A 19157-nucleotide genomic window follows, 5' to 3' on the forward strand; every position below is an offset into this window, starting at 1 on the left:
ATTTCATCATTATTATTATTATTAAGTGTAAATAATAATTATATATTTTATGTCAGAGTGATGAGTTTTTTTTTTTTTTTTTTTTTTTTTTTTTTATTATCAAAGATGATTATTATTATTATTATTATTTTAAGGTTGTGCCTCGTCTAGTTTTAAAATGCCTTTGTATAGCTTGTAGCGCATTTATTTAAAAATATTTAAAAAAAAAAAAAATAAATAAATAAATAGAGATAATAATAATAATTTTTTTATATATTTTTTTTTAATTAAATAAAAAATTTATAAATTTGCTCATAAAATTTATTATTTTTTTTTTTTTTGCCTTATCCTACTTATGTAATTGTTTGTCGGTTTAAATGATGATTTGTTTGTTGTTCTGGTTGTTGTTGTTAAGAAGACAATAAAAAAAGTTTTTTTTTTAAATTTTTATTATTAAAATAACAAAATTAATATATATATATACAAATTAATATTAATTTAATATTAAAATAATATAAAATTGAAAATATAAGTTTATAATCTTTTGTTGTTGTTGTTGTTTGTTGTTTGTTGTTTTAAGATCTTTATCAACTTGTTTGTTTTCCTTTTACATCTTATGAAAAACACTTTTTAAAATCCAAGAGTTGTAGACATTTTCCTCGTCATTTTCAATTTCATATCATAAGTTATTTTTATGTACATAAAACAAAAAGATTATTAAACTTATTTTTGTTATTAGGGGAAAAAAAAATTGCTCTGAATTAGTGCCACCGAATTAAGAGCAAATGTAAAAAAATTTTTTTTTTTTTTTAATTTTTTTAATAACCATTCGATGTTGGTACTCCGTAACTTCCGCTTGGTGCAGATCCTCCAGATGATGCAAATGATGCTGGTACACCTGAATCTGGATAACCACCTTCTTGTTTCTGCAACAATGATTTTTTCGTTCGTTTAATAACGGATTTAATAATTCTATTTAAAATATTATTATTATTATTATTATTATTATTATTATTCTTACGTGAGTCTTGTATCTGATGAAATAAACTTCCGGTTTGCTAGGTTTCGTTGGTGCTGGTGTTGGAATGTGAATTTCTGGTTGTTCTTCTGGTCTCTTCACCAAGACGTAGATAAGAGTTTTCTATAAAAAAAAAAAAAGGTACGAATCCAGTACGAGATAAAGAAATAATTTATTATCATTATTATTATTATTATATCGTGGGATTCGATTGTACCTGTTCATCTTGTACTGGAACTGGAAGATCCGGTACGGTTGGAGTTGGTGGAGTTGGAGCTTTTATGAAAACTATTTTATAATGTTTTCTAGGTACCGGAGCCGGATAAACTTTTCTTGGTTGGTAAACTGGAGCTTCTGGAGGTGGTACGTGAACGTAAACGTGTTTGTGTACGACTGGAGCTTGGGCCGGTGGTCCATATTGTGGAGCCGGAGCTGGATATCCACCTTTAAATTTTTTCATATTGATTACTTTAAAATTTTTTTTAAAAAAATAATAATAATAATAATAGATTTTGTTTTTTCTTTACCTCCGGAACCACCACCGCCACCAACCGGTGCTGCATAACTATCTAATCCACTCGCCGGATATCCTCCAAAAACTGGAGGTTCCGGTAGGGCCACGCAGGCTACTATTAATGAACAAAAAACCTATTAAAAAAAATAATAATATTAATTCCTTTTGTGAAAACGAATGAAAACCATTAATATTATTACCATTATTATTATTATCATTATTATTATCATTATTATTATTATTATTATTATTTCACGGTACTTTTAATTAAAACAAACAAACAAAAAGTTTTTTGACAAACTCTGGAAACAAACAAAAAAAAAAAAAATTATTTCATCGGTTTCGTTATTTTTTTTATGAAATTAACTCATAAGAAAATTAACAATGATGATGATGATAATGATGATGATGATAATGATGATGATGATAATAATAACATTTTTCACAACAGTGTGATGTGTAATAGAGGAAAAAAACAAACAAAGTGAAATTTTTCTTTTTTTTTCTTTTTTTAATTAAACGCTTGGCTACCGAAGGTTTTTTTTTACGCGGCGGAAAATTATTTAAAATATTTAATAAAAAAAAAAAAAAAAATGAAAGCCGACATTTTTCATTTCGAATAGAGAAACAAACGAGATTTTCTTTTTTTTGATATAAAACCCGTTAGCTAGTAGCAATTGTAATTAATTAATTAATAATTAATATTTTCATTTTGAACTTGAATTATTAATTTTCTCTTTTTGGTAAACGACATAATCCATAAAAGTAAATTTATCTAATATATTAATATCATATTATTATTATTATTATTATTAAAAATAATTTATGATTTCACAAAAAAACAGACTCATATTATTATTTCCATATAAAGAAAGAAATTTTTTTATTAACTCGAGGGGTATTCGATTTGATATAGTTAAAAAAAAATTTTTTTATCATAACTTTCCTTATTTTACTCTATGTTCAATTTTTTTTTTTTTTTTTCTAAAGAAAGTTCGTTAATTTTTCCTTCATTATTTTCCATCCTTTTTTTTTAAATTTATTTAATTTAATTTGACAAGAAAATAATTTTTATAATTAATTATTAGACAAAACAAGAGATGACAATTTTAATATTTTCACCATAAATAATAAAGAAAAATGAAAGGATAATAATAATAATAATTTAAAAAGTAAAAGTTGAAACGAACGAGTATCATCATAATCATTATTTGATACAAAAAAAAAAATTAACATTTTTGGTCATTGAAATTTTTTTAAAAAATGTTTTTTTAATTTATAAAACATTAAACACAAAATAAAATTCCATAGAGAAAATAAAAAGTTTTTTTTTTTTTTTTTTTTTTTTTTACCGTTTTTCGTAAATGAAAAATAAATAATTTAGAAAAAAGATATATAATAACAAACCTTTTTGTATTATATCCAAAATATATTTTTTTTGTTCGGAACGCGGTAACAAACACCAAAAATAGAAAAGTCATAGAGTAAATAAACTTATTACTTACCCCTAAATATATCATGGCGACACTTAATGTACAAAGAGATAGAAAAGACGACGACAACCCGCTACGTCGATGTTCAACTGATAAATGATGATTACTTTCATACAATTTCACTTTTTATACACCAGAATTACGCAAATACTCAGTTGACCGTGATTAATTCTATAATGTTCTATCTCCAGGGATCACACCTAAAAAATTCAAAGCGGCGTCCTTTTCCCCCCACCCCATCCACTCTCCTCCCTCCCCTTTCTCCTACTCCTACTCCTTTCTCTCATCGGCAACACCTCTACCCTATATCTATCTATCTTATTTTTCTCCTCCTCCTCCTCTTCCTCCTTCCCTATCTTCTTCTCCCCCCTAATCCTTCCCCCATCCTTTGCCATCCCCCCACGAAAAACGTCGTAATAATAATAATAATAATAACGCAACAACAGAGAGAGAGAGCGAGAGAGGGAGAGTCATCGAATTCAAATATCAAAAAAAAAATACCGGGAAAGAAGAAGAGTAGAAGAGAGAGAGGGGAGAAAGGGGGGGAAGGGGGGCGCTTCATTCATGTGCAACTTAAATGCAATGATGCCAAAATTACAAAAAAAAAAAAAATTTTGTCATTTTTTTTTGTTGTCCGTCCATTCCTTTGTGTGTATATATGTAATTTATAATTGCATCAGGTTTGGCCCACACTAAATTCTTTCTCTCTCTCACTCTCTCTCTCTCTCTCTTAATAATAAAATTTTGAAATCGATAAAGTTTTATTTTATTTTATGTTATTTGTTTATTATTATTATTTGTCAATAAATAATAAAATAAATAAATGTTAATTAATTAATTAATTAAATGATTTAATGAAAAAAAAAATATATATGATTTTAATAGGTTTGTAAGTAGTTTTTTTCCTCTAAATTTGTCAAATCATCTTAATAATAATAATAATGATGATGATGATGATGATGATAATAATAATAAATACTTTAATGTTTCCTTTTACTTTTTTTTCTTATATGCGTAACAATTATATTATTAACAAAAAAAAAAAATATTTAAAATCGTACAAGGTAAAACTTTTTATTGTTTGTAGACTTGATACAAAAAAAATTATTATCATCATTATTATTTTCTCTTACATAATATACATAATAATAATTGAAATACATAAATGTATATATAAAATAAAGTTTGTGTTGTGTCCGTACGAAAATTTTTTTTTTTTTTAATTATTAATAATTTTTTTTTCGTTAATACGGAAATGGAGAAGACCAACAACAACAACAAAAAATTTTTCAATAGAAAATAAAAGATTGTGTGTGTGTGCGCGTGTGCGCGGTCGATTTCACGTAAATTGTACGAATATTATTATCATTATTACTTGAGTTTTTTTATGTAACCGTTATTGAAAACTTCGTTACAATTAAAATTATTAACTCTTTAACTTTCTTTGTCTCATAATTAAATGTTAATTAAATTTTTAATTTGAACGTCTTCGTCGTCATCGTCGTCGTAATCTATTAAAAAGTTATTTATTTATTTATTTATTAATTGGAAATATGTACATAATAATAATAATAATAATGATAATAATGAACATTTCATATTTTTCGGACGTGTAAAAAAAAGAAAAAAAACAAAAAGAAGAAAAAAAAATTCTCACGGATAAGGTAATTATCGTGGGAATAATGAGGGGGGAAGGCGGGGAGGGGGAGGCAGGGAGACAGGGGCACGAAAGGGAACAGGGGGGGCGGAAATATTGTTCAACTAAAAATAAATCTCATAACTTGTTATTAAAAAAAACTTTTTTAAAGCTAAAAAAATTAAAACCTAATTTTTCTTTTCTTTTACTTTCATGCTAAAAGTGAAAAGCGTGAAATAAATTTTCCTTTTTAACCATCTATCTCTCTCTCTCTCTCTCTCTCTCTCTCTTTTGAATGCAAATTCGTAGAGTTTTATTTTTTATGGTTATTACGTAAAAAAAAAACCGAAATTTAATTACTCTACTAATGGTAATATAATAATAATAATAATAATAATAATAATAATAATAATAATAATAATAATTTTTTTTGTAAAATAAGGAAAATTTTCCTTTTTTTTTCCTTTTTTTCCTTTTTTATTTATTGATCTGTTATCGTTATCTGAAGAAAATAAAAAAAATAGAAAAAAAAAATTTTGTAATAAATTCGCCGTGAAAATATTTATTTATTTTAAATATTAATTTAAATAAATTACCGTAAAATTTTCAATGAATTATTATTATTATTAAAAAAATTTTTTTTTTTTACGCAATAATAATAATAATAATAAAACATTTGTTTTAAGGTCTCACATGTGTTTGGATGTGACGCAAACCAAAAAAATTCTTTTATTAATAAATCGATATTATTATATTACGTTATTATTATTATTATTTATTGTAAATAAATAAAATTTTAATTTTTTTGTCACACGATACGTGTAGCGAACAACAATAATAATAATAATAATAAATAATTTATTTTACGTTTCACGAAAATTTTCTAAAAACTTTTCGCTTTTTTTTGTATATTAAATTATTAATAAGTTAATAATAATAATAATAAATTAATTAATTAATCGATTTTTAATTACGAGTGAGAGAGAGAGAGAGAAGGGGGGGGAAAAGAGAAAACGACTTAATTTCAAATTATTTTAAAATTTTTAAGAATTTGCATATATATGTATGTAAAATACGTAATTACGACTCGATTAAATTTTTTTTTCGGATGAAAAATTAACAATAATAATAATAATACCCCCACCCCCCCAAAAATAACAATAATTATTATTATGTATATGGAATTGATTTATATCGAATTTTATGTGCTTTACATAATTTTTTTTTGTTTATTTATTGGCACGATTTATTTATCGAATAAATTAAAATACGTAAAAATTAATTAATAATAATAATGATAATAATCATTCTCAAACGTTTAGTTTTTTTGCGACAAAATGGTCGGTTTTCAAAAAAAATTTTAATGATAATAATAATAATAATATGGTTTTTGTGACGTATTTTTGATTGATAGCCAGTTAAAATTCTTTGTATTATAATAATAATAAAAAGTAAAACCGTAATTATATCATTTATATACACGTTAATTTTTATATAAGTATTATTATTATTATTTTATGAAAAGATGATGATGATGATGATGATGATGATTTCAGCGTTGCAAATGACCGTTAAATTTAAATTACGACACGTTTTAAATCACCTTTTTCATGTGAGTACCTTTTTCGTGACAGAAAATGATATATTTGTGTGTACCTTTCTTCTATTCTTCATGAGGATTTAATGTTTTTCTTACATAAAATAAATATGGCGGTCGAATTTCTAGAACAAAAAGAAAGAAAGAAAACTTATTAGAAATTTATTATAAAAAAAAAAAATTTCGGTTAAATAAATAATAGTCGGTATAGGAATTATCATATCAGTTTTTTTTTTTTTTTTTCCTTGTGAAAAACAAATTGTTTGTATATAAAAGGAAAACAGAAATGTCGGGGGGAGAGGGGAGGGGGAGGGGAAGGGAAGGGAAAAATTCTCACGTTTCAAATTTATGTTATTTAATAAAATGTTAAGAAAAAAAAATAGGAAGAGTTCGATGATTGCATGATGTAGAAAAAAAAAAAAAAAAAGTAACTCGAGGATAAAGGTTAAAAATTATTATTATTATTATTATTATTATTATTATTAAACCGTAAAAATGGAAGCATTAAGAAAAAAAAAAAGTAATAAAACACCAATAGGAAGAAGACACAACATCAAAATGGCTGACTTTTTTTCCCCCCATACATTTCGAATGAAATTAAATAATTTTTTAAAACTTTCATGAAAACAATAAAATTGTATTTTTTTTTTTTTTTCGTTACTATAATATCCTTAATAATTTTTTATTGAATGAAATTCACGATGAGGAAATGATATTTATTACGTTCAAAAAAAGACCCGCGTTTTTAATAATAATAATAATAATAATAATAATAATAATAATAATAATAATTACATATTAAAATTTTAAAAAAAATTCATTGTTGGCCCCTACGTTTTTTTCTTTTTAAAAACTTTTCTTTTCCTTTTTCACCCCGTCATTATCATCATCATCATCATCATTATCATTATGAAAAATGTAATAATAATAATAATAATAATAAAACGTTTAATGACGTTATTGAATTTATTATTAATAAATACGCACACACACACACGCATATTATTAAAATGAATACGTGATGCGCGTTAAATTAATTGACCAAATAACTGGCAAATCATTCATTTTTATCAATTAATTTTTTACGCGTTCGTATTTTATTATCATTATTATTATTTCACGGTGAATCAACGATATATTTACGCGCGTTTTTATCGTGTTACAAATAATGTAAAAAAAATTTTTTTTATTTTTCAATTTTCGTTTTAAACGTGAGATTAAAAAAAAAAAAACGCATCCCGTGGATTATAAATAATATTCGAGTCGTTGATAAAAAAACGTGTAATAGATATTTCGACATTTCAAAATAAATGATAATAATAATGATGATGATAATGATGATGATGATGATGATGATGATGATGGTATTTTAAAAATGTTGAATAATATCGAAAGAATTTGAGAGAAATGAAAAAAGGGGGGAAAATCGTATGCACGTACAGGAAAAGGTTTAGGTTTTTTTTTTTGGGGGGGGGGCTGGATAAAGGGGGCTAAACGAATTGATAAAATAGTAATAATAATGATAATATACGTTGGACAGTATTTATTGATATTTGATAATTAAAAATATTCAAAGAGTTACTCAACACGTATAGAGTATACAACATAGTCAACAAACACCAAGTGACAGCCTGAATACGTAAAAAGGAGGTTAAGAAATCGATGAGATGAACGAGCCCCCCCCTCCTGGCCCTCCTCCTATCCCCCCAACTCATTCCCCTTCTCTCCCTCCCTCCCTCCCTTCCCTTTTAAATTTAATCCAAGAACTGTCACAGGTCAGGCTTATAGGAATTTTATTTTGGCACCCATTATTATTGTACCCCATTGACCCCGAATTATGTCATTTAATTTTTTTTTTTTTTTTTTTTTCCAGGCCGATTCAGGTTTTATATTATACCTATTCGAATGTTTTTTTTTTTTTTATAAACATAATAAACGTGTTTAAAACTAACAAAAATATTAAATCTACTTTCTTCGATACTTTTTTTTTTCTGTGTAAAAAAAAAAAAATGATTTGACTTTCTGGTCTAAACTATGAGAAAGTGGTCATTTACTTAAAAAAAAAAAACAAATTCCTGACCACGATTTGACGATAATAATAATAATAATAATAATAATAATAATAATATCTCGAGGGTAAATAAATATAATTTTACCACAATTGGTATAAACAATTTATAAAAAAAATTTTTTTTTTTCCTCCAAGCCTTCGGATTTAAAAAAAAGTTAAAAAAAAAAATCAGATTTGCGTTGGAGGATTTTCTGTGGCTTTTTTCAATCAATCAATCAATCAATCAATAAGAAAAAAATTTAATTATTTAATTAATAAAAAAAAAGAAAATTTTTGTATGCATCACGTAATAATTTTAAAAAAACCGGATTTAAGTTAATTTTCGATAAAATATTCATAATTTTTCGTCGTATGATATTACATATGCGTGTGTGTGAGTGCGTGTGTGCGTGTTTAAGAAAGAAAATCTTGTTTTATTATTAAACCTACAAAATTTTTTTTTTTTTTTTGTAACACAAATAAAAAACGACAAAAGAAGAATCGCGGAAGATTGATAAAATGTCGCAACAAGTTCAAACTGACGCCAGTTCTTCGTTAAATAATAATAATAATATTTTTTATTAAATAAAATAATTATAACTTATAATTAATTCGATAATACTAGTTTTCTTTCTTTTCTTTTCTTTTTTTTTTCTCGATTTACAAAACACGCACCCGCACGCACGCACGCACACGCACTCAGCACGTATACACACGTCGGTAATGGAAAACACGACATTATTATTATTATTATTATTTTAATTAAATTAATATTTTATTTATTTATTTATTTATTTATTTTTGTATCAACTCTCTCTCTCTCTCTCTCCTTCTCTCTCTTCATTATAAGATTGTCAGGGAAGAGATTATTATTATTATTATTATTATTCGATTAAATTTGTAGTAAATCACAACAATTTCTATGCATTTTAAACGATTCGGCGTTAAGAATGAATAGTAATAATAATAATAATAATAATAATTAGGTACGTGATAGAGAAAGTCAGAGAGAGAGAGAGATATGAATTAGAAATTCTTTTGTCCAAAAAATTTTTTTTTCATCTCGACTTTTTTTTTTTTGAAGGACGACGTAATAAAATCGTAGAAAATAATAATAATAATGATAATAATAATAATAATAATAATTTTTTTTGTCTTTTTATTAAATTTCTTTTCTCTCTCTCTCTCTCTCTCTCTCTCTCTAATATATCGTATTAATACGGATGGATTGTATAACACAATCCGGAAAATTATTTTTTAAAAAACAATTAAAAATTTTCCTTTCATTCATTATTGTTTAAATAATAATAATAACTGTTAAAAAAAAAAAGAAAAAACGTTTTTACATGTCTCTCTCTCTCTCTTTTTTGAATACAATACGTTTAATATTAAAAATTTGTAATGCAAATAATCATGGGGAGCGGGAGAGAGGGGGAGAGTTTATCAGGGAAAAATTTTTCAATAAATTTTTTTTTCGGTCTCGAAATTAAGGAAATTATAACAACAACAACAAACAACAAACAATTTTTCTTTTTCATAACATACAGAAGTATTAATCATTATGATTTATGAATTATATAAAAAAAAAAAACAAGAGTATAATAATAATAATAATAATAAAACGTCCTTGAAAAGGTTACGTAGGAAATTACGTAGTGAGTTTAGTGTCAAAGGTTATACTTATAACTTAATTATAGTGTTGTATATTTTTCCTTTTTATTAATAATAATAATAATAATAATAGTAGTAGTAGTAGTAGTAGTAGTAGGAGGAGGAGGAGTAGTGAAAAGTAGTTCAAGTGCATAAATTTAAAAAAAAAAAAAATAATAATAGCGATGATATTAAAAAAAAAAGAAAATTTTTACTTTAAGTATATCGTAAGAAAAAAAAAATACGCGACGCGTTTTATTATTATTATCATTATTATCATTATTATTATTATTTTGTGAAATTTTTTTTTTAATCGCGAGTGAGAAGAAAATTTCCCTTTTTAAAAAAATTAATTCCATTCAGGGATTAAAATACAAAAACAGGTACGAGTAAAAAAACCGGCGCCAAAAAAAGTTGTTTACCGGAAATAAAATTTAATTTCTGTTGATGATAATAATAATAATAATAATAATGATAATAAAATGATGTTAGTGATTTTAGCCTAAAGGTTTAACGTATAAACAAGACGCAAAAATAAGTTAAAAAAGTAGCATTAACGGTTTTCAAATAATGCGGAAAAAAGTTTAATAATAATAATAATGATAACGGGGGGAGGGGAGAAAGGGGAGGAAGGGGGGGGGAAAGAGAGATGATATCATCATGAAGGGGAAGGAAGGAGACACGAACGATGTTACAAAAACAAAATAATAATTATAAATTAAATACGCGTTAATCAACGGAGTAACTTTTTTTTTTTTTATTTTTTTATTAAGTAAAAAAAAAAAGAAGAATAACAACTTTCAAATATTGAATAATAATAATAAAAATAATAATAATAATTGAAAAGATGGCATTATTTCGTTCAAAGAATATCCCCCCGATCGATGTTTTTTTTTTTTTTTTTTTTAATTCTGCAAAAAAATGATAAAAAAAAAAAAAAAACATGCCGACGTGATACTTTATTATTACGTAATTAAAAAAAAAGAAAAATAAAGAATAATTTCACTTAATTATGATGAAGCTGTGAAATTATTTCTTCTTCTTATCCATTTATCTGGAGTAAAAAAAAAAAAAAATTTCATTTCCGGTTATGCGGTACACACGCGGACGTTTATTACGTCTTATCCTAAGCGAATTATTCCAAAATTATCGACCGTTTCCGGTAAATATTTTTTTATTTTTTTATCATCGGACACTTATTAACACTATAAATAATATAAATTATTTATTTAAATTTTTACGTTAATAATATTAATAATAATAATAGTAAAACCGACTGCAAAAATCTACCCATTGGTCAAATTTAATAAATTTTAATAAATTAATCTCTTTCATCTTTTAATTATCATTATTATTATTACTACAACGAGTGAATTATTTATTTATTTAAATAAATTAAAATTCTATTATTATTATTATTTTTCTACCAATGATATTATTACCAAAACGTAAAAAGTTTAATTATTTGTATACACATATATACATAATTGTTATTAAAAACATTAAAATGTTTCAAAACAAATGTTAATAATAATAATAATAATTTATTTATGTATGTTTCGGAGGAGAGTATAATGTTGATTATTTAAATGGGTTACATAAAAAATGCGGCGTAATACCCTAAATAATAAACGATGTTTAAATAAATAATTAACAATAAAATGAGTTTAATTGTTTTGTTATGTTTTTTTTTTTGTTTAATTACGTAAAAAAATAATTTATTTAAATAATTGTTTATAATAATAAATAATCATAAGTATAATTAACAATTTATTTATTTATTTATTTATTAAACCAAAAAATTTTTTTTAAAAATAAAATTATTTTAAATAAATTTATTTTAACGTGTTTGTGTGTGTGTGTTTGGGTACTTCATTTTTTAAAAGAAAGTTTTATTATTATTATTATTATTTTTACATAATTAATGAATAGGTACGTTTAAGTTATTTTTCCATCGATTGATTATATCAAACTTATTAATTGTTATTAATCGTAAATACCTGATAATTTATTTAATTTTTTTTTTTTTTTTTTAATCACTTATGGCGGATACAACACTTTTCCTGTCAAACACTCGAGGGGTGTTAATTAATAATAAAATTACCGTAATTTTTTTTTTTGATCAATAAATCGATATCGATTAATCGATTTTTTTTTTAATTAATAATTTTATGATAATAAGTTATTAATTAATTTTTTTTGTTGTTGAAATCGTTTCTATTTACTAAAAGCAAAAAAATCAACAAGGGGTGTCATTAATAGATTTAATTTTTATTTATTATTATTATTATTAAAATTATTATTATTATTATTATTATTATTATTATTATTATTGTGGTTTTTTTTATTACGTAATAAAATTTTTAATAATGAAATATTAATTAATTAAATATTTATATGTATATATATATAAATAAACTTGTTGATAAAATTTTTTTTTTAATGCAACGAATAATGACTTATAGTTTTGTATTATTATGGTTGTTGCGGTTGTTGTGGTTGTTGTTGTTGTTAACAAATAAGTAATTTTTTTTTTGTTTGTTTGTTAATCGTTTGTTGAAAGTTTTCGTCAAAAAAAAAAAAAAATTAAATATTTTATAATTAACAATAAATTAAATTTTTTTTTAAAATGCGAAGTAATGAAAATTAAAAAAATTACTCCTTGTAAAAATTAATTAAATCAATTAAATACAATAAGAAGATTTAATAAGATTGTTGATGATGATGATGATGATAATGATGATTATTATTATCGATAGTAATTGAAATAATTAAATTATTATTATTATTACACCTGAAAAGTTACAAAATTCAATTAAAAATTGTTTATTATTATTTATTTATAAATAATTAAAAATTTTGTAATATTTTTTTTTTTGTTTGTTTGTTATGTATCATTTTTCAAAAGTGTCATCGTATGTTATTATATTATTTATTTATTTATTTAAAAATAAATAATATTAAAACATATCAAATAACAGAAATTTTTTTTTTAATTCAAAAAATTTTGATAAAAATTAAAAAACTCGTTTTTTTAAACAAAAATAAATAAATAATTTTTATTACGTAACTTGAAGTTTAAGAGGATCTTCTCTTCTCTTCTTTCTTTAAGATTCCAAATCCATTCACAAAAAAAAAAAAATTACATCGTTTTAAATAATAATGATAATAAGTATACATTGGTCACGACTGTGAAAATATAAATAAAAAAAATCGGTCACACTCTAATTATTTATTGTTACTTCTAAAATTAACAAATAATTAAATTTTGTTTATTTAAATTTTTTTTTTTCAATGAGATAACTCCATAACTTTTTTCTTTTTTTCAAAACATTTATCATTATTATTATTATTAACGTAATTGTTAAATAATTTTATGCGTTATTAACATAGCAAAAAAAAATTTATGTATGTAAATATATACTCGGACACATTTGAATGAATTTTAAACGTAAATATATTTTATTTTTTAAGTAATATTAAAATTATTATTATTATTTACTAGTATTATTTTAACTTATTAAAAAATACATTATCGTTGTAAATTGTAATCATTTTTATTATTAAAAACTTTATTAATATTTGAAAGTAAAAGTTAATAACTTCCAGGTTACGTGAAAAAAAAAAAAAATTTATTTTAAAAACGCCTTGATATTAATTAATTATGCAATTTCAATACTTATATGTAAATAATGTTTTTGTTTTTAATTTTTTAGGAGTTTAATGAAGTTTTACGATTAATTAATTAAATTTAATTTAAAAAAAAAAAGGAAAAATTATTTAAAAAGGGTTTTTGGGTATAACCGGAAGTAGTCATGCAATCTAACATTCAATCACTATGTATGTGGAGGATGGCTTGAGGGGGTCCATTGAAAATGAGTTTTCACGTCGATTGGGGCGTCATGAGGTCAAAGTGGCCAGAAGGATCTGAAACCCTCTCGGTGGCGTATAGTTTTTGTATGAGAGCTATAAAACATATTATTTCAGATGATGAAATGCGGAGCTGCGACGTGAAAGTATGACAATGGCGGGGATTTAGGTTCCCAGATATCTCCGCCAACTTTGTTGAAGAGGTGATGCTAGGGAGGGATTGTCTTTTACGGGTAGAACGAAGGAAAAATTCCGCATAAACATGACGAGTAGTCGTCATTGTTGTCGTTACTCTCAAAAAAAAATCGAATCCTTACCTTGATTTCATCGGGGTAGATTTGGTCCCATCTTTAAGATTCTGACGTGGAAGAAGAGTAAAGCTGAAATTCATGTTGATCTCCTGCCCTCTTCAATGCAAAGCTTTGGGGGCCACTTCCAGGAGATTCAATGGCTTCAGACCGAGGCTCTCACTTCGAAACTGCTTGCTACAAAAAAATAAAAATTTTTTTTTTTAACATTAAATGAATTAATAAATTACAAAATTTTTATTTTTAATGTTTTACACATTTATTATCATTATTATTATTATTATTCATTGCGAAAAGAAAGAAAAAACAAATTTTATTTATTCAAAGTATGTATGATACGTCCTACTGTGATGAGATCATAAAATTAAAATTTTACAAAATATTATTTAATAAATTTTAAAATTTACAAAATAATTATTAATAATTTTTTTTAAATAATAAATAAATGTCGTAAAACGAACGGTTTATCCGCGAATTCAAAATAAAATTTATTTTTTTTCAAAAAAATTTTATGTTAAAAAATAAAAATAAATAAATAAAACTAGTTTTTTTTTTTTTTTTAAATAAAAATTATTAAATTATTACTCACGATTATTTTTAAAAATAATAATAATAATAATAATAATTAATTCCTTTTACCTCAATAAATAATTTAAGAAGAGACGACTTACTTATGTATTTTAATATTAATAAAAAAAAAATTTTTATGTTGCAAAAAAATATTATTTTTCTATAAATAAATATTTAATTTTTTTTTCAATCAATTGAATTCATTAATTATTATTATTATTATTTAACAAAATAAAAAATATTTTTATTATATTCGATGGGATTCATTTTTTTTTCTTTTTGATCGTGATATAATTTTTTTGTTTTTTTTTTTTGGAAAATAAAATTTTATGAACGCGGAAGAAACGTTTAACTTAATAAAATGCCACGATCGTGATTTTTTATCGAAAATCGTTAATTTTTTCTGTGAGAATTTTTTATCGAAAAAGAATCAAAAATTCGTTACATAAATATAAAAAAAAAAAAAAAATAATATTTAAAATAAATAAATCGAAATTACGAGTAATAAATTATTTAATACTTACATTAAATCGTGTCTTTAACTTTTACTTAAAAAAAGAAGATATGCTTCTTACACGACATCTGAAAACTAAAAAAAGAATAACTAAAAATTGTTATATTTAATGTTAAATAGAGATGCCCGCGACATCTAACGTTTTTTATTATTAACTACGAGTGTTTTAATTTTTGTTGTAATTTGTTATTTTTTGTATAGATGGCGTACAAGTCTTAATTTTTTACGAATAATTTCGAGGGAAATAATAATCCGTTAAAATTCAAATTTATTAAATTAATATTAAATTTCTCACCGAAATCTACAATTTTAATTACAATTACATCACACTTTTATTTATTTAAATTCCCTTCGTATTTTCAAATTAATTACTACCCTCACCGTGTTTTATTTACGAATTATTTATAAAATTTTAAAAAGTACGATGTGAAGTAAAGAAAAGGAAAAGGCGGGAAAAAAGGTTTAGTTTATTTAGTAACGTTCGTCATTCTGGATCCACGTTTTTAAAATATCGAAATTAACGGTTTTCGTAAACAAGTAAAATTAAACGTCGTTAAGTTTTTTTTTTCTCTCTCTCTCTCTCTCTCTCTCATTTACCTCTTTTAAAACGTTTAATTTCAAAAATAATTTTAAATGTCAAAACTATTTTGTTGAAAAAAAAAAAAAAAGCCTAAAAGTTTTCTAGTTTATTGTAATTAAATACCATTCATACCATTTAGCAACAACATGAGATGTGCAACCAGATTATTTTAGAATTATATAATATATATCTTTTTATATAGATAAAGTAAAAAAAATTCAACACAATTTGTAATCATTGTACATATACGTGGGTATTTATATATATTTATTTATATAAAAAAAAACACGGAATTAAAATAAAAATAAAATAAAATATAAAAATTTAACCATTCAACAATAAATTTAACCATAATCATCTTAAAGCGTTTATATGATATTAAAATTGCGCCATCAAAAAGAATAAAAACTCATTCGAAAACACGACATTAGACAAAAGACTTTCACTTAAAATCTTCCAGTTTGTTACGCAATCCAAATAATTATCAATTAATCCAGGTACGTTTTAGAAACGATTTTATTTTAAATTTTTAAATAAAAAATCTCTTTATACGCACGTTATTATTATTATTAATATTACTTTTAAAATTTTTATTTTTAGGTTTTAACATATGTCTCATCCTCATGCTTTTAGATAGCGAAAAGCAAAAAGAGTGAAAGGATCAAAACCTAATAAAAAAAAAAAAAACCAACCATGGAGAAGATGATTTATTGTAATTCTGGAAAAAAAAAAAAAAAAAAAACTTAACTAAACAGACAAGTTTGTGGTAATTTTTTATTTTTATTAAGCAATTTATACGATAAACAAGCTTATCCAGTGCAATTTATTGTATAATTTTATTTTTTTTAATTTCTCCAAAGTAAAAGAAGTCAATGAAGTACACAAAATAATTATTATTATTATTGTTTTCACAGGTTTTACAAGTAGAGACACAAATTTGCCATCAATAAATTATTTATAGAGCATTTGAGGTAAACCCAAGAATTTTTTATTCTGCAAACGTTTTGTAGTCAACACAATGTATGTACATGCCAAAAAGAAATATTTTATTAACTTTAAAAAATAATTTCCTTTTTATTTTATTTAATACCAGTTATGGTATTAAATATTATTAACATGTATCATGTCATGACAAAATTATCAAATGATTTTTGTATAATAAAAAGTTTTGAGCTTTCTAAAAGGAAGAAAACAAAAGGAACAAAAACAATACTACTCGTACAGAATATAATAAAAATATTCAATGGTTATTTTTTATAAAGAAGATTTTTAAAAAAACAATAATAATAATAATAATAAATAAAGTATTACATGAATGACGATGATGATGATGATTACCAAAAGTATGATTTGGCAAAGTTTTTTTTTTTTTTTGTTGCCTATAAAATTTAGTGAAAGGGCAATGAAAGGTGATGTTGAGCAAAAAAAAAGAAGAAAAAATGCAATAAAACAGCAAAAGTAGTATGTATCACTTAATTAACAAGTTAATTTAAAACTTATGTATGTGTGTATGTATAAGTTTTTTTTATTACAAAAGTAAGAAAGTTTAGTGGTGGTGGTGGTAGTGAAGAAGCAATAATATTTTACTTTCATGACAGGTTTTATTAGATGAAAGTGAGCGTGGAGTGATATACCAAACAAAAACTCATTTGGAAAAGTCAAATTAAATATTAAGATGAAACATAAAAATATATATTTTAATGGAAAAAAACCGAGTCATATTAAAAATTAGCAGGCTGACAGGTTTATTAAAAAAAGAAAAATTTTTTAAAGAAAGTAATTTTACATAAAAAATAAACTAAAGAGGAAAAGAAGAAAGAAAAAAAGCGGAAAAGTAATTTCTGGTTTTTTTAAAAACGTAAATAAATTATATTTTTTTTTATTTATATTTGTGTATATTTAAAATAATTATTTTGGTAAGGAAAAAAATTATTAAAAGGTAAAAAAAATAAAAAAGTAGACAAAATTTATTTAACACACACATACACAATACATATATTAAGTGCCACCGAATTTACAATTAAAATGCACACACATGGAAGGGGAACAAATACAATAAATGATTTTATAAGGGAGGACTATTTACAAAAGCAATGAAAGGTTGCAAGTAACAACATGGCGAAATGGTTTTTCCGTTGTCATTGATGTTTTCCAAGAGGAAATGAACAATGACGGACTTTATGACTCGATTTTAACTTAGTATGGGCCGCTTTGTCCTGGTGGTCCATAGGAACCAGATACAGAGCCGCTTCCGGCACCGTGGCCACCGCCACCGTGAACACCGTGGCCAGCACCACCGTGACCACCAGCACCTCCAAAGCCACCGGCTCCTGTGCTACCGAAAGAACCGCCTCCGGTGCTTCCAAAAGATCCTCCGACTCCACCGACTCCTCCGAATCCTCCGGCACCACCGGCACCGAATCCTCCAGCACCACCAGCAGCGAATCCACCGGCACCACCAGCGCCGCTAGCTCCGAAAGCTCCACCAGCTCCTGTTTAACGAACAAACAAAAAAGGCATTCATTAGGTTTTTGTCTGATGAAATTTTTTATTCCTAGAAAGGATTTTCGCGAATCGAAGCCTACCTCCAGCGAATCCACCTCCTTCCTTTTGAGTTTTGTATCTGATGAAGTAAACTTCTGGTTTGCTTGGTTGAGTTGGAGCTGGGGTTGGTACGGTGATTTCTGGAGCTTCTTCTGGTCTTTTAACCAAAACGTAGATGAGAGTCTTTTGTTCATCTTGAGCGAAAGCTGGAAGAACTGGAGCAGTTGGGGTTGGTGGGGTTGGGGCTTTGATGAAGATGATTTTGTAGTGTTTTTGTGGGGTTGGAACTTGGATTGGTCTGCTTGGTCTGAAAGTTTCTGGTTCTGGTGGGGGAACGTGAACGTAGATGTGTTTTTGGACAGTAGCACCGCCACCACCACCGGCAGCAAATCCACCACCGCCTCCGGCAGCAAATCCACCACCACCTCCGGCAGCGAAACCACCACCACCTCCAGCAGCGAATCCACCAGCGCCTCCAGCACCAAATCCACCAGCGCCTAATCCTCCGCTTCCGAATCCACCTCTGCGATTCAAAAAATTAAAATTTTATTAAACAATAATTTTTGAAACTGATTTTCGGGGAGAGTCGAGACTCTTACCCGAGACCGCTTCCACCGAGACCGCTTCCTCCGAATCCGCTAACTCCTCCGCCTAATCCAACTAATCCGCCCAAACCTCCTCCTAATCCGCCATGTCCTCCTCCGTGACCGCCTAAACCGCTGCCTCCGAATCCACCTCCCGGTGCGCCATAGCTAGAGCTCGGGGCTGCCGGTGCGCTGTACGAATAACCGGCTTCAGGTTTAGCATGAGCTAAAACGACAAGAGATGATAGGA

General features: G+C 25.2%; 2 protein-coding genes across 2 annotated transcripts in view; both read right to left on the reverse strand.

Annotated features, from left to right (window-relative positions):
• Positions 1 to 797: 797 nt before the first annotated feature.
• On the reverse strand, positions 798 to 1882 carry Phum_PHUM040660 (uncharacterized protein; the record flags this gene model as incomplete). Its single annotated transcript, XM_002423115.1, has 5 exons — positions 798 to 905; positions 1028 to 1120; positions 1215 to 1429; positions 1525 to 1623; positions 1879 to 1882. The coding sequence occupies 5 exons, from the start codon at positions 1880 to 1882 to the stop codon at positions 798 to 800; spliced, it is 519 nt and encodes a 172-aa protein (XP_002423160.1).
• Positions 1883 to 17975: 16093 nt separating this feature from the next.
• Positions 17976 to 19157, reverse strand: part of Phum_PHUM040670 (uncharacterized protein) — a gene marked incomplete at both ends in the record, with an annotated part of 2174 nt that continues 992 nt past the window's right edge. The window contains 3 exons of the mRNA XM_002423116.1: positions 17976 to 18271; positions 18365 to 18846; positions 18923 to 19133. Coding sequence (XP_002423161.1) covers positions 17976 to 18271; positions 18365 to 18846; positions 18923 to 19133 — 989 coding nt within the window. The remainder of the gene's footprint in view (positions 18272 to 18364; positions 18847 to 18922; positions 19134 to 19157) is intronic.

This window comes from Pediculus humanus, genomic scaffold, assembly GCF_000006295.1.
Source record: "Pediculus humanus corporis 1103172107387 genomic scaffold, whole genome shotgun sequence".
Classification (NCBI taxonomy): Eukaryota; Metazoa; Arthropoda; class Insecta; order Psocodea; family Pediculidae; genus Pediculus; species Pediculus humanus.